This window comes from Oncorhynchus gorbuscha, linkage group LG17, assembly GCF_021184085.1.
Source record: "Oncorhynchus gorbuscha isolate QuinsamMale2020 ecotype Even-year linkage group LG17, OgorEven_v1.0, whole genome shotgun sequence".
Lineage (NCBI taxonomy): Eukaryota > Metazoa > Chordata > Actinopteri > Salmoniformes > Salmonidae > Oncorhynchus > Oncorhynchus gorbuscha.
In genome coordinates this window covers 51018914-51039259 of record NC_060189.1, presented here as the reverse complement: position 1 = coordinate 51039259, position 20346 = coordinate 51018914, and the positions used below count along the sequence as shown (strand labels likewise).

The window sequence follows — 20346 nt, the reverse complement described above, 5'->3', positions numbered from 1 at the left end:
AGATTCACCCACATTTCAGCACTGCCTTTGTCACATTTTGATGACTATATAGTATTTAGGCTATCTCTGTTATTAATCTATAGTTTGTTGGTACTTGCTATCCGGGATCTTCGGGGTGTCCTTGCCCCCATTGAAGTTTACTTTAGGGTACGGGTGTCCCAAGGATTTTGAATAACACTAGTTTGTTGGGGACTACAGACTAGGGGCGGGTTCGGAGGACCCGTGCTATCCCAGCATGCAATAGTCGGAGCTGTACCCAACACGGAACAGCGTGCATGAATACGGAAAGGAAAATTCATCCATCAAAATTTTATTTAGCCGGATTATTATTATATGAGAATCAACACCAAAAACAAGCTATATTTGGATCCGAAGAACATTCATTTATCTGTACTGATACGGTGATATTGGAGGAAACGAACGACCGAGGGTTTAGCTAGCTACTGAAAATGTCCCTGGTTTGTGCAAGTAAGTTCAAGTGAATGAGTTGAGCTGCCCTTCCGTAACGTTAGTGGTAACTATATAGACCGCAAATATCACGTATGTTTGTGTATAAAAATGTCTCTTGAACCTTCCCTTAATTATTGTCACCCTATGCATGTTATACATTTCAATTCGCAAGCATCCTTTTTCAAACATTGTACACTGGATCAGCTTGACATCGGTGTTACTAAACTCAGCAGAAAAACAAACGTCCTCTCACTGTCAACTGCGTTTATTTTCAGCAAACTTATTAACATGTGTAAATATTTGTATGAACATAAGATTCAACAACTGAGACAAACTGAACAAGTTCCACAGAACGTGACTAACAGAAATTGAATAATGTGTCCCAAAGGGGGGGTCAAAAGTAAGTCAGTATCTGGTGTGGCCACCAGCTGCATTAAGTACTGCAGTACATCTCCTCCTCATGGACTGCAATCCCATTGACTTGCTGTGAGATGTTACCCCACTCTTCCACCAAGGCACCTGCAAGTTCCCGGACATTTCTGGGGGGAATGGCCCTCGCCCTCACCCTCCGATCCAACAGGTCCCAGACATGCTCAATGGGATTGAGATCTGGGCTCTTCGCTGGCCATGGCAGAACATTGGCATTCCTGTCTTGCAGGAATTCATGCACAGAACGAGCTGTACGGCTGGTGGCATTGTCATGCTGGAGGGTCATGTCAGGATGAGCCTGCAGGAAGGGTGCCACAGGAGGGAGGAGGATGTCTTCCCTGTAACGCACAGCGTTGACATTGCCCGCAATGACGACAAGCTCAGTCCGATGATGCTGTGACACACCGCCCCAGACCATGACGGACCCTCCAACTCCTTCGCTCCAGAGTACAGGCCTCGGTGTAACGCTCATTCCTTCGATGATAAACGTGAATCCGACCATCACCCCTGGTGAGACACAACCTCGACTTGTCAGTGAAGAGCATTTTCTGCCAGTCCTGTCTGGTCCAGCGACGGTGGGTTTGTGCCCATAGGCGACGTTGCTGATGGTGATGTCTGGTGAGGACCTGCCTTACAACAGGCCTACAAGCCTTCAGTCCAGCCTCTCTCAGCCTATTGGGGACAGTCTGAGCACTGATGGAGGGATTGTGTGTTCCTGGTGTTACTCGGGCAGTTGTTGTTGCCATCCTGTACCTGTCCCGCAGGTGTGATGTTCGGATGTACCGATCCTGTGCAGGTGTTGTTACACGAGGTCTGCCACTGCGAGGACGATCAGCTGTCTGTCCTGTCTCCCTGTAGCGCTGTCTTAGGCGTATCACAGTACGGACATTGCAATTTATTGTCCTGGTCACCTCTGCAGCCCTCATGCCTCCTTGCAGCATGCCTAAGCCACGTTCGCGCAGATGAGCAGGGACCTTGGGCATCTTTCTTTTGGTGTTTTTCAGAGTCAGTAGAAAGGCATCTTTTAGTGTCCTAAGTTTTCATAACTGTGACCTTAATTATCTTTGAAAGACAGGGTCCTGAAAAGGGTGTTTTTCTTTTTCGCTGAGTTTATTTATGTGCAAAGTACACTTAAACGGTAATGTGTTCTTCCATCTTCTGACTCTAGTAATGTTTGCTGTATTTCTGTTGTAATTTTGGGCATGCTAATTTACCCCTCTCGCTCTACCGTCCATCCAGTCTCGAATGAGGTGCCGGAGCACCCCTGCGTGTCGCCGGTGTCCAACCAGGTGTTCGAGCGGCGGCTGATTGAGAAGTACATCGCCGAGAATGGAACAGACCCTATGAATGGGCAGCCTCTGTCAGAGGAGCAGCTGATAGACATTAAAGGTGAGGGAGACATGGAGCAGAGTGTGTTCAGACCTGATGTGGAGCTGAAGTTGACACAGTAAGGGTTAGCCATATCATTTTACTTCCAACTATTCCTGCACGGTGCCCAGCAATCTCTAGGCTGGAGTGCATTCTGCCACTTCTGCCACAACAATGATAACCCCACTAGACAGGCGTCAAAAGATATCTCAACACATGAAGTTATTTTTGTCCCCCCCCCCCCCCCGTGTCAGTCTCTCACCCCATCAGACCCAAAGCTCCCTCATCCACTAGTATCCCAGCCATCCTCAAAGCTCTGCAGGACGAGTGGGTGAGTCCATGTATACTCTCCTACACTCCCCTTTTGCTGTGTCTGAACTGAGACACACACACAGACACTCCCCTTTTGCTGTGTCTGAACCGAGACACACACACAGACACTCCCCTTTGTACCACACAGTCTTCTAAATCTCTCTCTCTCAGGATGCGGTGATGCTCCACAGTTTCACCCTGAGGCAGCAGTTACAGACGACACGTCAGGAGTTAAGCCACGCCCTCTACCAGCACGACGCCGCCTGCAGGGTCATCGCCCGTCTCACCAAGGAGGTCACTGCCGCCAGAGAGGGTAAGAGATGTACACACACACACACACACACACACACACACACACACACACACACACACACACACACACACACACACACACACACACACACACACACACACACACACACACACACACACACACACACACACACACACACACACACACACTATACACATATACACTCAACACATGTGATTATACATACACTGGATTTCTGGTTGTAAAATTTGATCCAATCTTCATCTAAGTCACAACAATAGACAAACACAGTCTGCTTAAACTAATAACACAAACAATGATACGTTTTCATGTCTTTATTGAACACACCGTGTAGGGTGGGAAAAGTATGTGAACCCTTGCATTTAATAACTGGTTGACCCGCCTTTGGAAGCAATAACCTCAACCAAACGTTTTCTGTAGTTGCGGATCAGACCTGCACAACGGTCTGGAGGAATTTTGGACCATTCCTCTTTACAAAACTGTTTCAGTTTAGCAATAGTCTTAGGATGTCTGGTGTGAACCACTCTCAAGGTCATTCCACAGCATTTTAAATTGGGTTGAGGTCAAGACTCTGACTGGGCCACTCCAGAAGGTGTATTTTCTTCTGAAGCCATTCGGTTGTTGATTTACTTGTGTGTTCTGGGTCGTTGTCCTGTAGCATCACCCGACTTCTGTTGAGCTTCAATTTGTGGACAGATAGCCTAACATTCTCTTGCAAAATGTCTTGATAAACTTGGGAATTCATTTTTCCGTCGATGATAGCAAGCTGTCCAGGCCCTGAGGCAGCAATGCAGCCCTAAACCATGATGCTCCCTCCACCATACTTTACAGTTGGGATGAGGTTTTGATGTTGGTCTGCTGTGCCTTTTTTTTCTCCACACATAGTGTTGTGTTCCTTCCAAACATCTCGACTGTAGTTTCATCTGTCCACAGAATATTTTGCCAGTAGCGCTGTGGTGCTGTGGAACATCCAGGTGCACTTTTGCGAACTTCAGACGTGCAGCAATGTTTTTTTTTTGTACAGCAGTGACTTCTTCTGTGGTGTCCTCCCATGAACACCATTCTTGTTTAGTGTTTTACGTATCGTAGACTCGTCAACAGAGATGTTAGCACGTTCCAGAGATTTCTGTAAGTCTTTAGCTGACACTAGCATTCTTCTTAACCTCATTGAGCATTCTGCGCTGTGCTCTTGCAGTCATCTCTGCAGGACGGTCACTCCTAGGGAGAGTAGAAACAGTGCTGAACTTTCTCCATTCATAGACAATTTGTCTTACCGTGGACTAATGAACATCAAGGCTTTTAGAGATACTTTTGTATCCCTTTCCAGCTTTATGCAAGTCAACAATTCTTAATCTTATGTCTTCTGAGATCTCTTTTGTTCGAGGCATGATTCACATCTGGCAATGCTTCTTGTGAATAACAAACGAAATGTTTAGTTTTTTATAGGGTAGAGCAGCTCTAACCAACAGCTCCAAACTTGTCTCATTGTTTGGATTCCAGGTTAGCGGACTCCTGACTCCAATTAGCTTTTGGAGAAGTCATTAGCCTAGGGGTTCACATACTTTTCCCAACATACACTGTGAATGTTTAAATGACGTATTCAATATAAACATGAAGAATACAATCATGTGTGTGTTTATTAGTTTAAGCACACTGTTTGTCTATTGTTGTCACTAAGATCGATCACATTTTATGACAAATTTATGCAGAATTCCAAGTAATTCCAAAGGGTTCACATGCTCTCTTTTTTTGCCACTTTCCATTCTAACTTACACACACACACACACACACACACACACACACACACACACACACACACACACACACACACACACACACACACACACACACACACACACACACACACACACACACACACACACACACACACACACACACACACACACTCTTATGTTCATTTGGAAACAGCTTTGGATGTTAGTGGCCATGGGGCGTCACTTCTCATTTCTCCTTTTCTATGTTTTACCCTCCTCTCTCCCCGTAGCTCTGGCCACTCTGAAGCCACAGGCGGGATTGGTGGTTGCTCAGGCAGTCGCTTCCCAGCCCTCTGTCACGGTCTTATGTTCATTTGGAAACAGCTTTGGATGTTAGTGGCCATGGGGCATCACTTCTCATTTCTCCTTTTCTATGTTTTACCCTCCTCTCTCCCCGTAGCTCTGGCCACTCTGAAGCCACAGGCGGGATTGGTGGTTGCTCAGGCAGTCGCTTCCCAGCCCTCTGTCACGGTCAGTGATTAGCTCACAGCCCTCTGTCACGATCAGTGATTAGCTCCCAGCCCTCTGTCACGGTCAGTGATTAGCTCCCAGCCCTCTGTCACGGTCAGTGATTAGCTCCCAGCCCTCTGTCACGGTCAGTGATTAGCTCCCAGCCCTCTGTCACGGTCAGTGATTAGCTCCCAGCCCTCTGTCACGGTCAGTGATTAGCTCCCAGCCCTCTGTCACGGTCAGTGATTAGCCCTCTGTCACGGTCAGTGATTAGCCCCAGCCCTCTGTCACGGATCAGTGATTAGCCCTCTGTCACGGTCAGTGATTGGCTCCCAGCCCTCTGTCACGGTCAGTGATTAGCTCCCAGCCCTCTGTCACGGTCAGTGATTAGCCCTCTGTCACGGTCCTCCCAGCCCTCTGTCACGGTCAGTGATTGTCAGCTCCCAGCCCTCTGTCACGGTCAGTGATTAGCTCCCAGCCCTCTGTCACGGTCAGTGATTAGCTCCCAGCCCTCTGTCACGGTCAGTGATTAGCTCCCAGCCCTCTGTCACGGTCAGTGATTAGCTCCCAGCCCTCTGTCACGGTCAGTGATTAGCTCCCAGCCCTCCAGTTAATGGGTTTCATTGGCTCCCAGCCCTCTGTCACGGTCAGTGATTAGCTCCCAGCCCTCTGTCACGGTCAGTGATTAGCTCCCAGCCCTCCAGTTAATGGGTTTCATTTGATAGTTAACTGGTTTGATGGTTAAACTTCTCATAAACGCATGAGCTCAAAACGTTTCTTGACTTGAAGTCTTCTGTCTAACTAAGACCTGTAAAGTTGTAGTATCTATTGGTTAAAATAAAAATCATTTTTTGGACAGCTGACGCAAACTCACAGTTTCGAATAAGAAATGTCCAATTCTCGTTTTGTTATTCATTCTGTATTTCATTTCACAGGCTGGAGGTGCAGGAGAGCCCATGGAGGTCAGTGAGCAGGTGGGAATGATACCAGAGATCATACAGAAGGTAAGAGCTGATACATGACCTCACGACATTCACATCCACAGTACAAGAGAAACGATACCACACCGTTATACTCGACCATCATGAGCGTTCATTGCAAATAGTACCATATAAAGCTGTGGTGTATAAAACCTTGAAATAACCAATCAACCATGCAGTCAACCATCCAATCAGTCAACACAGCACAGAGTGACCTATACTAAGATGTCCGCCTCTCTCCACAGCTGCAAGACAAGGCCACTGTCCTGACCATGGAGAGAAAGAAGGTACCAATTCAAACAACTTCCCTGTTGTTATTCATAGAAGAACCGACCTAATGTCCAACCAGTTGTCAGCTGAGTATAAGCTATGGCCTGTGTCTCAAATGGCACCCTACGCCCTACACGCTGCACTACTTTTGAACAGGGGCCATAGGGTGACATTTGGGACATAGCCACGCTGGGAGACATTTTTGTCTGGACCTCACCTCTACCGTCTCTCCTCTTCCCACAGAGAGGAAAGACCGTTCCAGAAGAGCTGGTCCGAACGGAGGACCTCAGCAAGTACAGACAAGTGGCTACCCATGCTGTGTGTGTGTGTGTGTGTGTGTGTGTGTGTGTGTGTGTGTGTGTGTGTGTGTGTGTGTGTGTGTGTGTGTGTGTAGGACCTCTAGCAATGGCTTGTGTTGGAACACTTATTCTTCAAACCTTGGGCAAGTTCAGAAAAGTTCCTCCCTGTTTCAGATCATTTTTCTTCCATTTCATGCCTACTGAACGCAGCCCTAAATTATGTTTCTAAGTCTCTCTCTCTCTGTGTGTGTCTGTCAGGGTCTCCACAGTGCCAGTGTGCCTGGGATCCTGTCTCTGGACCTGTGTCCCTCCGACACCAACAAAGTGCTCACTGGTGAGACACACACACACACCGTCCATTGCCCATTGTAGATATACACACACATATTGTTTCTGTGTGAATTCCATCAAAATGCTTCCTTCCTCAAGATAAAATAACAATAATAAGAAAATTATATGGCTGTGTCCCAACAGTTACTCTACATGTCCTATATAGTGCACTACTCTTGACCAGAAGGGTGACGTTTGGGATGGAGACCCTGGCCAGACCCAGATACAATCCCCTAACTTCTCTCTCTGTCTCCCTCTACAGGCGGGGCTGATAAGAACGTGGTGGTGTTTGATAAGAAGGAGGAGCAGATCATCGCAACCCTGAAAGGACATACCAAGAAGGTCACCTCTGTCATCTACCACCCCTCTCAGGTGAGACGCACACACTTCCTTTCCTTTACTCTCTGTTGACGTAGTCAGCAGCAACGTCTTGCACTGGAATTACTCTCTAACTCTAATATGCCTTGCCTCAACAATTTCTCTCTCTGCGCACTCTCCTCCTCACTCTCTTACTTCAGTCGGTAGTGTTCTCGGCCTCTCCAGACAGCACTATCCGCGTGTGGTCTGTTACCGGGGGCAACTGTGTCCAGGTGGTGCGGGCTCACGAGGCGAGCGTCACCGGGCTCTCTCTCCACGCCACCGGAGACTACCTGCTCAGCTCCTCCGAGGATCAGGTTAAAAAAACAGACACACACGTAACATATGTACACACACACAAACACACACGTAACATATGTACACACACAAAAACACACACGTAACATATGTACACACACACAAACACACACGTAACATATGTACACACACACAAACACACACGTAACATATGTACACACACAAAAACACACGTAACATATGTACACACACAAAAACACAAACGTAACATATGTACACACACACAAACGTAACATATGTACATACACACAAACGTAACATATGTACATACACAAAAACACAAACGTAACATATGTACATACACACAAACACAAACGTAACATATGTACATACATACAAACACAAACGTAACATATGTACATACACACAAACACAAACGTAACATATGTACATACACACAAACACAAACGTAACATATGTACATACACACAAACACAAACGTAACATATGTACATACACAAAAACACAAACGTAACATATGTACATACACACAAACACAAACGTAACATATGTACATACACACAAACACAAACGTAACATATGTACATACACACAAACACAAACGTAACATATGTACATACACACAAACACAAACGTAACATATGTACATACACACAAACACAAACGTAACATATTTACATACACACAAACGTAACATATGTACATACACACAAACGTAACATATGTACATACACACAAACACAAACGTAACATATGTACATACACACAAACGTAACATATGTACATACACACAAACGTAACATATGTACATACACACAAACGTAACATATGTACATGCACACAAACACAAACGTAACATATGTACATGCACACAAACACAAACGTAACATATGTACATGCACACAAACACAAACGTAACATATGTACATGCACACAAACGTAACATATGTACATACACACAAACGTAACATATGTACATACACACAAACGTAACATATGTACATACACACAAACACAAACGTAACATATGTACATACACACAAACACAAACGTAACATATGTACATACACACAAACACAAACGTAACATATGTACATACACACAAACGTAACATATGTACACACACACAAACACAAACGTAACATATGTACATACACACAAACAAAACGTAACATATGTACATGCACACAAACAAAACGTAACATATGTACATGCACACAAACACAAACGTAACATATGTACATGCACACAAACACAAACGTAACATATGTACATGCACACAAACGTAACATATGTACACACACACAAACGTAACATATGTACATACACACAAACGTAACATATGTACACACACACAAACGTAACATATGTACATACACACAAACGTAACATATGTACATACACACAAACGTAACATATGTACATACACACAAACGTAACATATGTACATACACACAAACACAAACGTAACATATGTACATACACACAAACACAAACGTAACATATGTACACACACACAAACGTAACATATGTACACACACACAAACGTAACATATGTACACACACACAAACACAAACGTAACATATGTACACACACAAACACAAACGTAACATATGTACACACACACAAACGTAACATATGTACACACACACAAACGTAACATATGTACACACACACAAACGTAACATATGTACACACACACAAACGTAACATATGTACATACACACAAACACAAACGTAACATATGTACACACACACAAACACAAACGTAACATATGTACACACACACAAACGTAACATATGTACATACACACAAACACAAACGTAACATATGTACATACACACAAACACAAACGTAACATATGTACATACACAAAAACACAAACGTAACATATGTACATACACAAAAACACAAACGTAACATATGTACATACACAAAAACACAAACGTAACATATGTACACACAAAAACACAAACGTAACATATGTACATACACAAACACAAACGTAACATATGTACATACACACAAAACGTAACATATGTACACACACAAAAACACAAACGTAACATATGTACACACACACAAACGTAACATATGTACACACACACAAACGTAACATATGTACACACACACAAACGTAACATATGTACATACACACAAACACAAACGTAACATATGTACACACACACACAAACGTAACATATGTACACACACACAAACACAAACGTAACATATGTACACACACACAAACACAAACGTAACATATGTACACACACACAAACACAAACGTAACATATGTACACACACACAAACACAAACGTAACATATGTACACACACACAAACGTAACATATGTACACACACACAAACACAAACGTAACATATGTACACACACAAAAACACAAACGTAACATATGTACACACACAAAACACAAACGTAACATATGTACACACACACAAACACAAACGTAACATATGTACACACACACAAACACAAACGTAACATATGTACACACACAACAAAACGTAACATATGTACACACACACAAACACAAACGTAACATATGTACACACACACAAACACAAACGTAACATATGTACACACACACAAACACAAACGTAACATATGTACACACACAAAAACACAAACGTAACATATGTACATACACAAAAACACAAACGTAACATATGTACACACACACAAACGTAACATATGTACATGCACACAAACACAAACGTAACATATGTACATGCACACAAACGTAACATATGTACATACACACAAACACAAACGTAACATATGTACATACACACAAACACAAACGTAACATATGTACATACACACAAACACAAACGTAACATATGTACACAAACACAAACGTAACATATGTACACACACACAAACGTAACATATGTACACACACACAAACGTAACATATGTACACACACACAAACGTAACATATGTACATACAAAAACACAAACGTAACATATGTACATACACAAAAACACAAACGTAACATATGTACATACACAAAAACACAAACGTAACATATGTACACACACACAAACACAAACGTAACATATGTACATACACACAAACACAAACGTAACATATGTACATACACACAAACACAAACGTAACATATGTACATACACACAAACACAAACGTAACATATGTACATACACACAAACACAAACGTAACATATGTACATACACACAAACACAAACGTAACATATGTACATACACACAAACACAAACGTAACATATGTACATACACACAAACACAAACGTAACATATGTACACACACACAAACGTAACATATGTACACACACACAAACGTAACATATGTACATACACAAAAACACAAACGTAACATATGTACACACACAAAAACACAAACGTAACATATGTACACACACAAAAACACAAACGTAACATATGTACACACACAAAAACACAAACGTAACATATGTACATACACAAACACAAACGTAACATATGTACATACACAAACACAAACGTAACATATGTACATACACAAACACAAACGTAACATATGTACATACACAAACACAAACGTAACATATGTACATACACAAACGTAACATATGTACATACACAAACACAAACGTAACATATGTACACACACAAACACAAACGTAACATATGTACACACACAAAAACACAAACGTAACATATGTACACACACAAAAACACAAACGTAACATATGTACACACACAAAAACACAAACGTAACATATGTACATACACAAAAACACAAACGTAACATATGTACACACACACAAACGTAACATATGTACACACACACAAACGTAACATATGTACATACACAAAAACACAAACGTAACATATGTACACACACACAAACGTAACATATGTACATACAAAAACACAAACGTAACATATGTACACACACAAAAACACAAACGTAACATATGTACATACACAAAAACACAAACGTAACATATGTACATACACAAACACAAACGTAACATATGTACATACAAAAACGTAACATATGTACATACAAAAACACAAACGTAACATATGTACATACAAAAACGTAACATATGTACATACAAAAACGTAACATATGTACACACACACAAACGTAACATATGTACACACACAAAAACACAAACGTAACATATGTACACACAAAAACACAAACGTAACATATGTACATACACAAAAACACAAACGTAACATATGTACATACACAAAAACACAAACGTGGATTTGGATGTCGAGAATGCTACTGTTATGTAAAGACCTAATTATTATGATTTTTCTCACAATCCGCCGCCTCCCCCTCTTTCTCCAATTGCTATCGCTTCCCTTCTCTCTCTCCATCAGTACTGGGCCTTCTCTGACATCCAAACAGGTCGTGTTCTCACCAAAGTCACTGATGAGGCTGCAGGATGTGGTGAGTGTTTCTATCTCTCTCCCACCCAATTATTACGTTTAATTGAGGAGATAAGACGTTGGTGAAAAGACATGAAAGATGGGAGGAAGTAAAGTAGCCTTGTCCAACCCAGAACGGCCCATAAGGGCAGGAGCATCTGTCCTGTTTCTGTAGTGTGAGGCAGCTTGATGTATAAGTACACCCCCCCCTCCAGAAAGGACACTAGTCTATCACAGGACGGTAGGGGGAGTGAAAGGGCAGTGGGCCGGATTCGAACCCGTGGCGACTGTGGCAGCTCTAATCGCTGGACCACACCGTTGGACCCTCTCTCTCTTCCCAGACGTTTTAGTGGCCACATGTTGCTAGGGACAAGATGTTTTAGTGGCCACATGTTGCTAGGGGCAAGATGTTTTAGTGGCCACATGTTGCTAGGGGCAAGATGTTTTAGTGGCCACATGTTGCTAGGGGCAAGATGTTTTAGTGGCCACATGTTGCTAGGGACCAGCTTCCTCTCATTGTCTGTCAGTATCCAAAAGTAGCATTTGCTAAATGTGGGGTCAGAATTTGTTCTTAACTGACTTGTCGAGTTAAATAACATATCAGGCCCCTTAAATGCCAGGTTGTCTTTCTTATGTAAATAGACAAATAAACAATAACATTTAACCAACCCTCCCCCATGTGAATTGACTGACCTAGTACCTAACTGTGGTAATATTTTTAACCAACCCTCCCCTCTGTGAATTGACTGACCTAGTACCTAACTGTGGTAATATTTCTAACCAACCCTCCCCCTGTGAATTGACTGACCTAGTACCTAACTGTGGTAATATTTCTAACCAACCCTCCCCCTGTGAATTGATTGACCTAGTACCTAACTGTGGTAATATTTCTAACCAACCCTCCCCTCTGTGAATTGACTGACCTAGTACCTAACTGTGGTAATATTTCTAACCAACTCTCCCCCTGTGAATTGATTGACCTAGTACCTAACTGTGGTAATATTTCTAACCAACCCTCCCCCTGTGAATTGATTGACCTAGTACCTAACTGTGGTAATATTTCTAACCAACTCGTCCCCTGTACTCTCTGAAAGCACACTGATACATTGCAAATGCATGTTCTTTACACATCCTGTCTTGTGCCCCTCCAGCTCTGACCTGTGCCCAGTTCCACCCTGACGGTCTGATCTTCGGGAAGGGGACGGCCGACTCTCAGATCAAGATCTGGGACCTGAAGGAGCGCACCAATGTGGCCAACTTCCCCGGCCACATCGGCCCTGTCACCTCCATCGCCTTCTCTGAGAACGGATACTACCTGGCTACAGGTGAGATTGCTGTGTGTGAGAGGACTCTCTATGTGTGCGAGTGCACACGTGAGAGAGAGAAGACTAGCGTGTGTGTGTGTGTCAGTCTCTGTTACTCTCTGTCTGAGTGACTGTGTGGAAAGTTGTATTTGTTCCTGTGTGTTACACACAGGCGATTTTAGCATATAAATCAAATCAAATCAAATTTTATTTGTCACATACACATGGTTAGCAGATGTTAATGCGAGTGTAGCGAAATGCTTGTGCTTCTAGTTCCGACAATGCAGTGATAACCAACAAGTAATCTAACTAACAATTCCAAAACTACTGTCTTATACACAGTGTAAGGGGATAAGGAACATGTACATAAGGATATATGAATGAGTGATGGTACAGAGCAGCATACAGTAGATGGTATCGAGTACAGTATATACATATGAGATGAGTGTGTAGACAAAGTAAACAAAGTGGCATAGTTAAAGTGGCTAGTGATACATGTGTTACATAAGGATGCAGTCGATGTTGTAGAGTACAGTATATACATATGCATATGAGATGAATAATGTAGGGTAAGTAACATTATAAGGTAGCATTGTTTAAAGTGGCTAGTGATATATTTACATCATTTCCCATAAATTCCCATTATTAAAATGGCTGGAGTTGGGTCAGTGTCAATGACAGTGTGTTGGCAGCAGCCACTCAATGTTAGTGGTGGCTATTTAACAGTCTGATGGCCTTGAGATAGAAGCTGTTTTTCAGTCTCTCGGTCCCAGCTTTGATGCACCTGTACTGACCTCGCCTTCTGGATGATAGCGGGGTGAACAGGCAGTGGTTCGGGTGGTTGATGTCCTTGATGATCTTTATGGCCTTCCTGTAACAACGGGTGGTGTAGGTGTCCTGGAGGGCAGGTAGTTTGCCCCCGGTGATGCGTTGTGCAGTCCTCGCTACCCTCTGGAGAGCCTTACGGTTGAGGGCGGAGCAGTTGCCGTACCAGGCGGTGATACAGCCCGCCAGGATGCTCTCGATTGTGCATCTGTAGAAGTTTGTGAGTGCTTTTGGTGACAAGCCAAATTTCTTCAGCCTCCTGAGGTTGAATAGGCGCTGCTGCGCCTTCTTCACGACGCGGTCAGTGTGAGTGGACCAATTCAGTTTGTCTGTGATGTGTATGCCGAGGAACTTAAAACTAGCTACCCTCTCCACTACTGTTCCATCAATGTGGATAGGGGGGTGTTCCCTCTGCTGTTTCCTGAAGTCCACAATCATCTCCTTAGTTTTGTTGACGTTGAGTGTGAGGTTATTTTCCTGACACCACACTCCAAGGGCCCTCACCTCCTCCCTGTAGGCCGTCTCGTCGTTGTTGGTAATCAAGCCTACCACTGTTGTGTCGTCCGCAAACTTGATGATTGAGTTGGAGGCGTGCGTGGCCACGCAGTCGTGGGTGAACAGGGAGTACAGGAGAGGGCTCAGAACGCACCCTTGTGGGGCCCCGTGTTGAGGATCAGCGGGGAGGAGATGTTGTTGCCTACCCTCACCACCTGGGGGCGGCCCGTCAGGAAGTCCAGTACCCAGTTGCACAGGGCGGGGTCGAGACCCAGGGTCTCGAGCTTGATGACGAGCTTGGAGGGTACTATGGTGTTGAATGCCGAGCTGTAGTCGATGAACAGCATTCTCACATAGGTATTCCTCTTGTCCAGGTGGGTTAGGGCAGTGTGCAGTGTGGTTGAGATTGCATCGTCTGTGGACCTATTTGGGCGGTAAGCAAATTGGAGTGGGTCTAGGGTGTCAGGTAGGGTGGAGGTGATATGGTCCTTGACTAGTCTCTCAAAGCACTTCATGATGACGGAAGTGAGTGCTACGGGGCGGTAGTCGTTTAGCTCAGTTACCTTAGCTTTCTTGGGAACAGGAACAATGGTGGCCCTCTTGAAGCATGTGGGAACAGCAGACTGGTATAGGGATTGATTGAATATGTCCGTAAACACACCGGCCAGCTGGTCTGCGCATGCTCGGAGGGCGCGGCTGGGGATGCCGTCTGGGCCTGCAGCCTTGCGAGGGTTAACACGTTTAAATGTCTTACTCACCTCGGCTGCAGTGAAGGAGAGACTGCATGTTTCCGTTGCAGGCCGTGTCAGTGGCACTGTATTGTCCTCAAAGCGGGCAAAAAAGTTATTTAGTCTGCCTGGGAGCAAGACATCCTGGTCCGTGACTGGGCTGGATTTCATCTTGTAGTCCGTGATTGACTGTAGACCCTGCCACATGCCTCTTGTGTCTGAGCCATTGAATTGAGATTCCACTTTGTCTCTGTACTGACGGGGGGCGAACTCCCCCACATTATTTGGGTGCAAGGCAGCAAAGCCACCACTACACAACGCAACACAAAACAATACATGAATTGCACTATAACGGTGACAAACAGTGCCCATAAACTGTTAGGGCCTCCATAAAGCTGTCCCAACAACGGAGCTTTCTGTTAAGCACCATGGAGTGAATCTTTACCACTGCTACACCTGGCTATCAGCAGAGCTTTATCTGGCAGTGAAACTGTTCATCCAGCCTCATTTACTGCCTTTAAAAAAACATAGCTGATATGGCTGACTGACTTAAACAAATGTGGTTTCTACTGACAATTGAGATGTACAAACTATGGCATAAGGGAACGACGAGCAGATAAGAGGCGATCCGTAATTTCGATTAAGACATTAATGAGCGAGCTAGGACGGACGTAGTCAATATAACTATTTGTTCAGCACTTTTGAAATGTACAGCGACAGAATTCAGAAGATGGGCCGTTCTTAGTGTTCTCCCTGTACACCAAGTCAAAACCGTATGATAAATAAACGGGGCATATAAGCAGACAATGAATGCTCTTACAATATTCAATTACATTTCTCTAAAACAGGCTATAGGCTACATGTGCACCAACAAGTCAGAACAGTTGGCTAAGTTATGAGGGGGAAAGGGACCAAATTATTAGGGTGAGGCACATGGACTACTAACATCTTACTACACAACATACACTTAGTATTACTTTCTTGGCTACAGTATACATATCTCCCTGGCATATTACATCATTTATGCAGCAGCATTCAATACATTTTTGGACTCATTTTGTTGTGCTGTGCTCACTTGAACAGGAAGGTGGCGCTGTGGTCCTTTTTGTGGGCAAAGTTTGTCAAAGTTGAGCATTCTCTGGATTTATGGTGCTTTCAAGACAACTGGGAACTCGGGGGGAAAAACAAGGTTGAATCATGACGTCAGTGATCTTCAGTTCGGAGCTCTAGAAAGAGGCCTGAGTTCCCGACTTGGAATTCCATGTTGGAGGACATTTCAAAACATATTTTCCCAGTCGGAACTCATTTTTTCCCCCAGAGTTCCCAGTTGTCTTGAACTCACTGAAGTCTTAAGATTTTCCAGTTTTGAACGCGGCAGATGTCATGCTGCATTGACAGCATAGCCAATGTATTCAACCTTTTCTGGCTCATGGCCACGTGAATGTTTATACTTTCAAGAGACCCTTAAACCCAGACTTGGACCACACATCCGCTCCACTGAGTAGCAGGCTAGTGATTTCTTTGCAACGCTTGCAGTTAACCACTGATTCCTTCCAAACCACTCATTGTTGAATTTGCGATGTCTAAGTTGTTGTATAATCTTTATGTCCAATGGCCACCGATATGTTTTATTTATACTTTATCTTCATATGACAAGGATTGAAAAGGATTTGCCAGTAGATTGTTGACTTGATTCATGAAGACGACTGCTTGACTAGCTTGCTAGCTACAATTTTGAAAGTATGGACTGATCATGTCGACATCAATCAAAGCTACGGTAGATATCACTTGATTTGACGTCATTTTATGGCCAATGACCTTGAGCCTTCTTGGATGAGCACTTCTAATGTAAATCTATGGCAGCACCCAAGAGGCTTGAATTTTCGAGCTCTCCCTGTAGATTTTGCAGTGTGGTAGTGTCCCCATGAGTGACAGAACACTGAACCAATTACGGCGCAACTAGAGAACATTACCAACCCCTACACTTCGTATTTTCCGCTGGCTGCCCCACCACCAGAGAAAGCACTGAGCTAGACTGAAACACCTGCATTTTGGAGCTGCCTTACTAAAGAAAGAGACCATGTTTGTATGCGGCTTTATTAACTCAATTATTATTATTTGATTTTTTTTACATTGTTTGCAAACTGATATGTGACACCTATTAATGCCCAATATATTTTTTAGCTAAACAGGTGGGGCTCTGAATGACGGGTCGCCACTGCTCACCTCCATTTCACTCACATTTGTGAATAAAAATAGTCAAGTGTGATCACATTATAGCAAAATAAATGATGCAGCAACTGTTTAAGGTATTTTTGCCGATTTTTGTTTCATAGCTGGAAAATGAATCGCAGGTCAAATCACTACAAATCCTATAGTCTATCCCACCTCGTGCTGCAACAGTGTAAGTGAAGAGCCGAGTTGAAATATTCATTTTTAGAAGCGCTGCACACTGGCATAAAAGTTGGTATAATTGACTTGAAACGAAAGTCTACCAAAGTGAGACTTTGTCCTTGTGTTTCTTGGCTATGTACATTGTTTTATTCACAAGCTAGGGTTGTTTTTTTAATGTTTGAGTTTCATCTGCTAGAAAAGAGAAAACAATGCGTCTACTAATTCAGACTCAATCTCACTGGGCACAAACTTGATTTGATTCACGTTACCACGGTAACCTCTCCCTTAAAGGGGCAGGTGAACATTTATGTGCCATCTGATATTTTGGTTAAGAGACTAGGGTCACAAAAAAAAAATGTAAACAATATACCACAACTTCTTATTAGTTATAAATCGCATTGTTTTAGAAACATTAAAGTACGCTCATCTGTTTTTTTCTTGTTTTGTTGGTGTAATTATTGCAAACCAAAATATTTTGTCTGGTTAAAAAAATCTGAGTACATTTTTGGCCCTGCTCACCTCACCACCTCTCCTGTCTCCAGGTGCCCAGGACAGCTCAGTGAAGCTCTGGGATCTGAGGAAGCTGAAAAACTTCAAAACCATCACCCTGGACAACAACTACGAGGTAAAAAGAGCAGAAAATAATTTGTGCCCATCTGAAATGACCCCTATCCCCTACACTACTTCTGACCAGAGCCTAGTGTACGATCTTAAGAAATCCACTGCTATTTGAGACAGTCGTTGTAGACTGTACACTGGACATTCAGAAGCTAGTCGTGCTACAATCTAGCCTGGTCCCACATCTGTGCTCTTGCATTCTTCATTTCTGTCACTGGCATGACAATTCCATAAGGAGTTTGCAAGAGAGCAGAAACCAACTGGCACCCAGGCTAGCAACGGTCTGCCCTGTATGACTACTGTAGTCTCCTTGTACTGAACTACCCTGTCAATGTAGGTAAATGACATGCAAGTCTCTTTCCTCTCCCTCAGGTGAAGTCCCTGGTGTTTGACCAGAGTGGGACGTACCTGGCTGTGGGTGGTACTGACATCAGGGTCTACATCTGTAAGCAGTGGTCAGAGGTCCTCAACTTCACAGGTAAGAGAATGCACTGTGTGTGTGTGTGTGTTATACTGCTAGAGATGCAGTGGCAAGTGGTGCTGAGTTAGATTGGGACAGAAACAGTGGTCTAGAGGTGGGTCTTCAAAGTGCCTGGGTTGATGATGATAGCGTGTTTGTATGTATATACAGTACTTTATGAAATATTTAAAAAGTGTATCTGTGAAATGTACTATTCTGTTTATCAGCACCTCCCCAACTTGATTGGGTGTGCGTCAACTCATGCTTTTGAGTTGAGTTCAAGTCTAACATTTTTGCCTTGTTATTGTTTTGTTTTTCTTTACCCAGAACACACTGGGGTGGTGACTGGCGTGGCGTTCGGGGAGCACGCCCAGTTCCTCACCTCCACCGGAATGGACAGGAGCCTCAAGTTCTACAGCCTGTAACAACAGGGATCAAAGATCATATGGGCAGAGTGATGGATGGCTCTGATTGGCTGGCCTCTCTGAGGTCACACTGATGATGTATGCATGGGAAGAGACTTTGGATGCGTCCCAAATGGCACCCTAGGGAATAGGATGCCATCTGGGGGACACACAGACCCTGCAGCAGTTGATCAGAAGGGAAATGCAGCCTGATTGGATAATAATCTGAGGCTGGAATGTTAGAATGGATTTTTAACTAATATGCTCCATGAACAATGGTGAAACAGAGCACATCAGTTTGGATTCCGGGTGACTGGAATTCACCCAAAATATGTCATGCAACAATCCTACTGTATATGACCCATACTATACTAAGAGCCATGGGGCATGTCCCAAATGGCACCCTATTCCCTATATAGGGCTGCACTACTTTTGACAGGAGCCCTATGGGCCCCAGTCAAAGGTTGTACACGATAAAGGGAATGGGGTGCCATTTGGGACACAAGCATTGACTGAATCACACCAAGAGCCATACAAGCATATTGTAGACTATGTCCATTCATCAATGTGTATATCGTACCTTGTAAGACCCCCCCCCCCCCACACACACACACACACACACAGAGGTGACTTCAGAGTGAACATTATTGTTGTAGATATATATAATATATATATTTGAAGCTCAGTGCCACCTTTATTTGTATTCATATCATTACAGTATCAGTATGTGATATTAGTCTTTACAGCTTGTGAGCGTCTTGATTTCATGCCTTTTATTTTCCTCATCCTTTTTTTTTACTATCCATTGTTTATTGTACAATGTGAATGATTTGGGTTAGTTGGTAAGTGATGCCAATGATTTGAGGAAATTCTAATATTTGTATATATTTTTTAAAAACCTTCATCTTTATTTTATTATCGTATTGTCCCTCCTTTCTTCATGAAATGCCTGTTTTATGCATTATGCTTTTGCCAGGTGAAGATTGTTGATTGATGATCCAAAAACAAACGTCAAAACAGTCTAATCCGCTCTAATTGTGTGTTGTCTATTAAAGGTTTGTTACACACATTGTCATACAACGCAATTACCCC

General features: G+C 43.3%; 1 protein-coding gene across 4 annotated transcripts; it reads left to right on the top strand.

Moving 5' to 3' along the window:
• Positions 1-268: 268 nt before the first annotated feature.
• LOC124001521 (pre-mRNA-processing factor 19-like) lies at positions 269-20169 on the top strand. Of its 4 annotated transcripts, none has more exons than XM_046308359.1 (16): positions 269-468; positions 2119-2268; positions 2502-2578; positions 2731-2872; positions 5030-5100; positions 6015-6083; positions 6305-6346; positions 6573-6647; positions 6887-6962; positions 7221-7330; positions 7477-7632; positions 11979-12048; positions 13178-13351; positions 18315-18397; positions 18763-18868; positions 19178-20169. In XM_046308359.1, exons 1-16 carry the CDS (start codon positions 450-452, stop codon positions 19273-19275), a joined length of 1518 nt encoding a protein of 505 aa, XP_046164315.1. In that variant the 5' UTR covers positions 269-449; the 3' UTR covers positions 19276-20169. The 4 variants fall into 4 exon arrangements, with proteins under 4 accessions (XP_046164315.1, XP_046164316.1, XP_046164314.1 ...); XM_046308360.1 differs by lacking the exon at positions 5030-5100 and adding an exon at positions 4860-4930 and having other exon boundaries at positions 6573-6632; XM_046308358.1 differs by lacking the exon at positions 5030-5100 and adding an exon at positions 4860-4930.
• The last annotated feature ends 177 nt before the right edge of the window (positions 20170-20346 follow it).

Excerpts from the sequence above, each read along its gene's own strand:
- LOC124001521 (XM_046308359.1), top strand. Across the intron at positions 5,101-6,014 it reads CTTCCCAGCCCTCTGTCACG|GCTGGAGGTGCAGGAGAGCC; the intron begins GTCAGTGATTAG and ends TTCATTTCACAG. Across the intron at positions 18,398-18,762 it reads CCCTGGACAACAACTACGAG|GTGAAGTCCCTGGTGTTTGA; the intron begins GTAAAAAGAGCA and ends CCTCTCCCTCAG.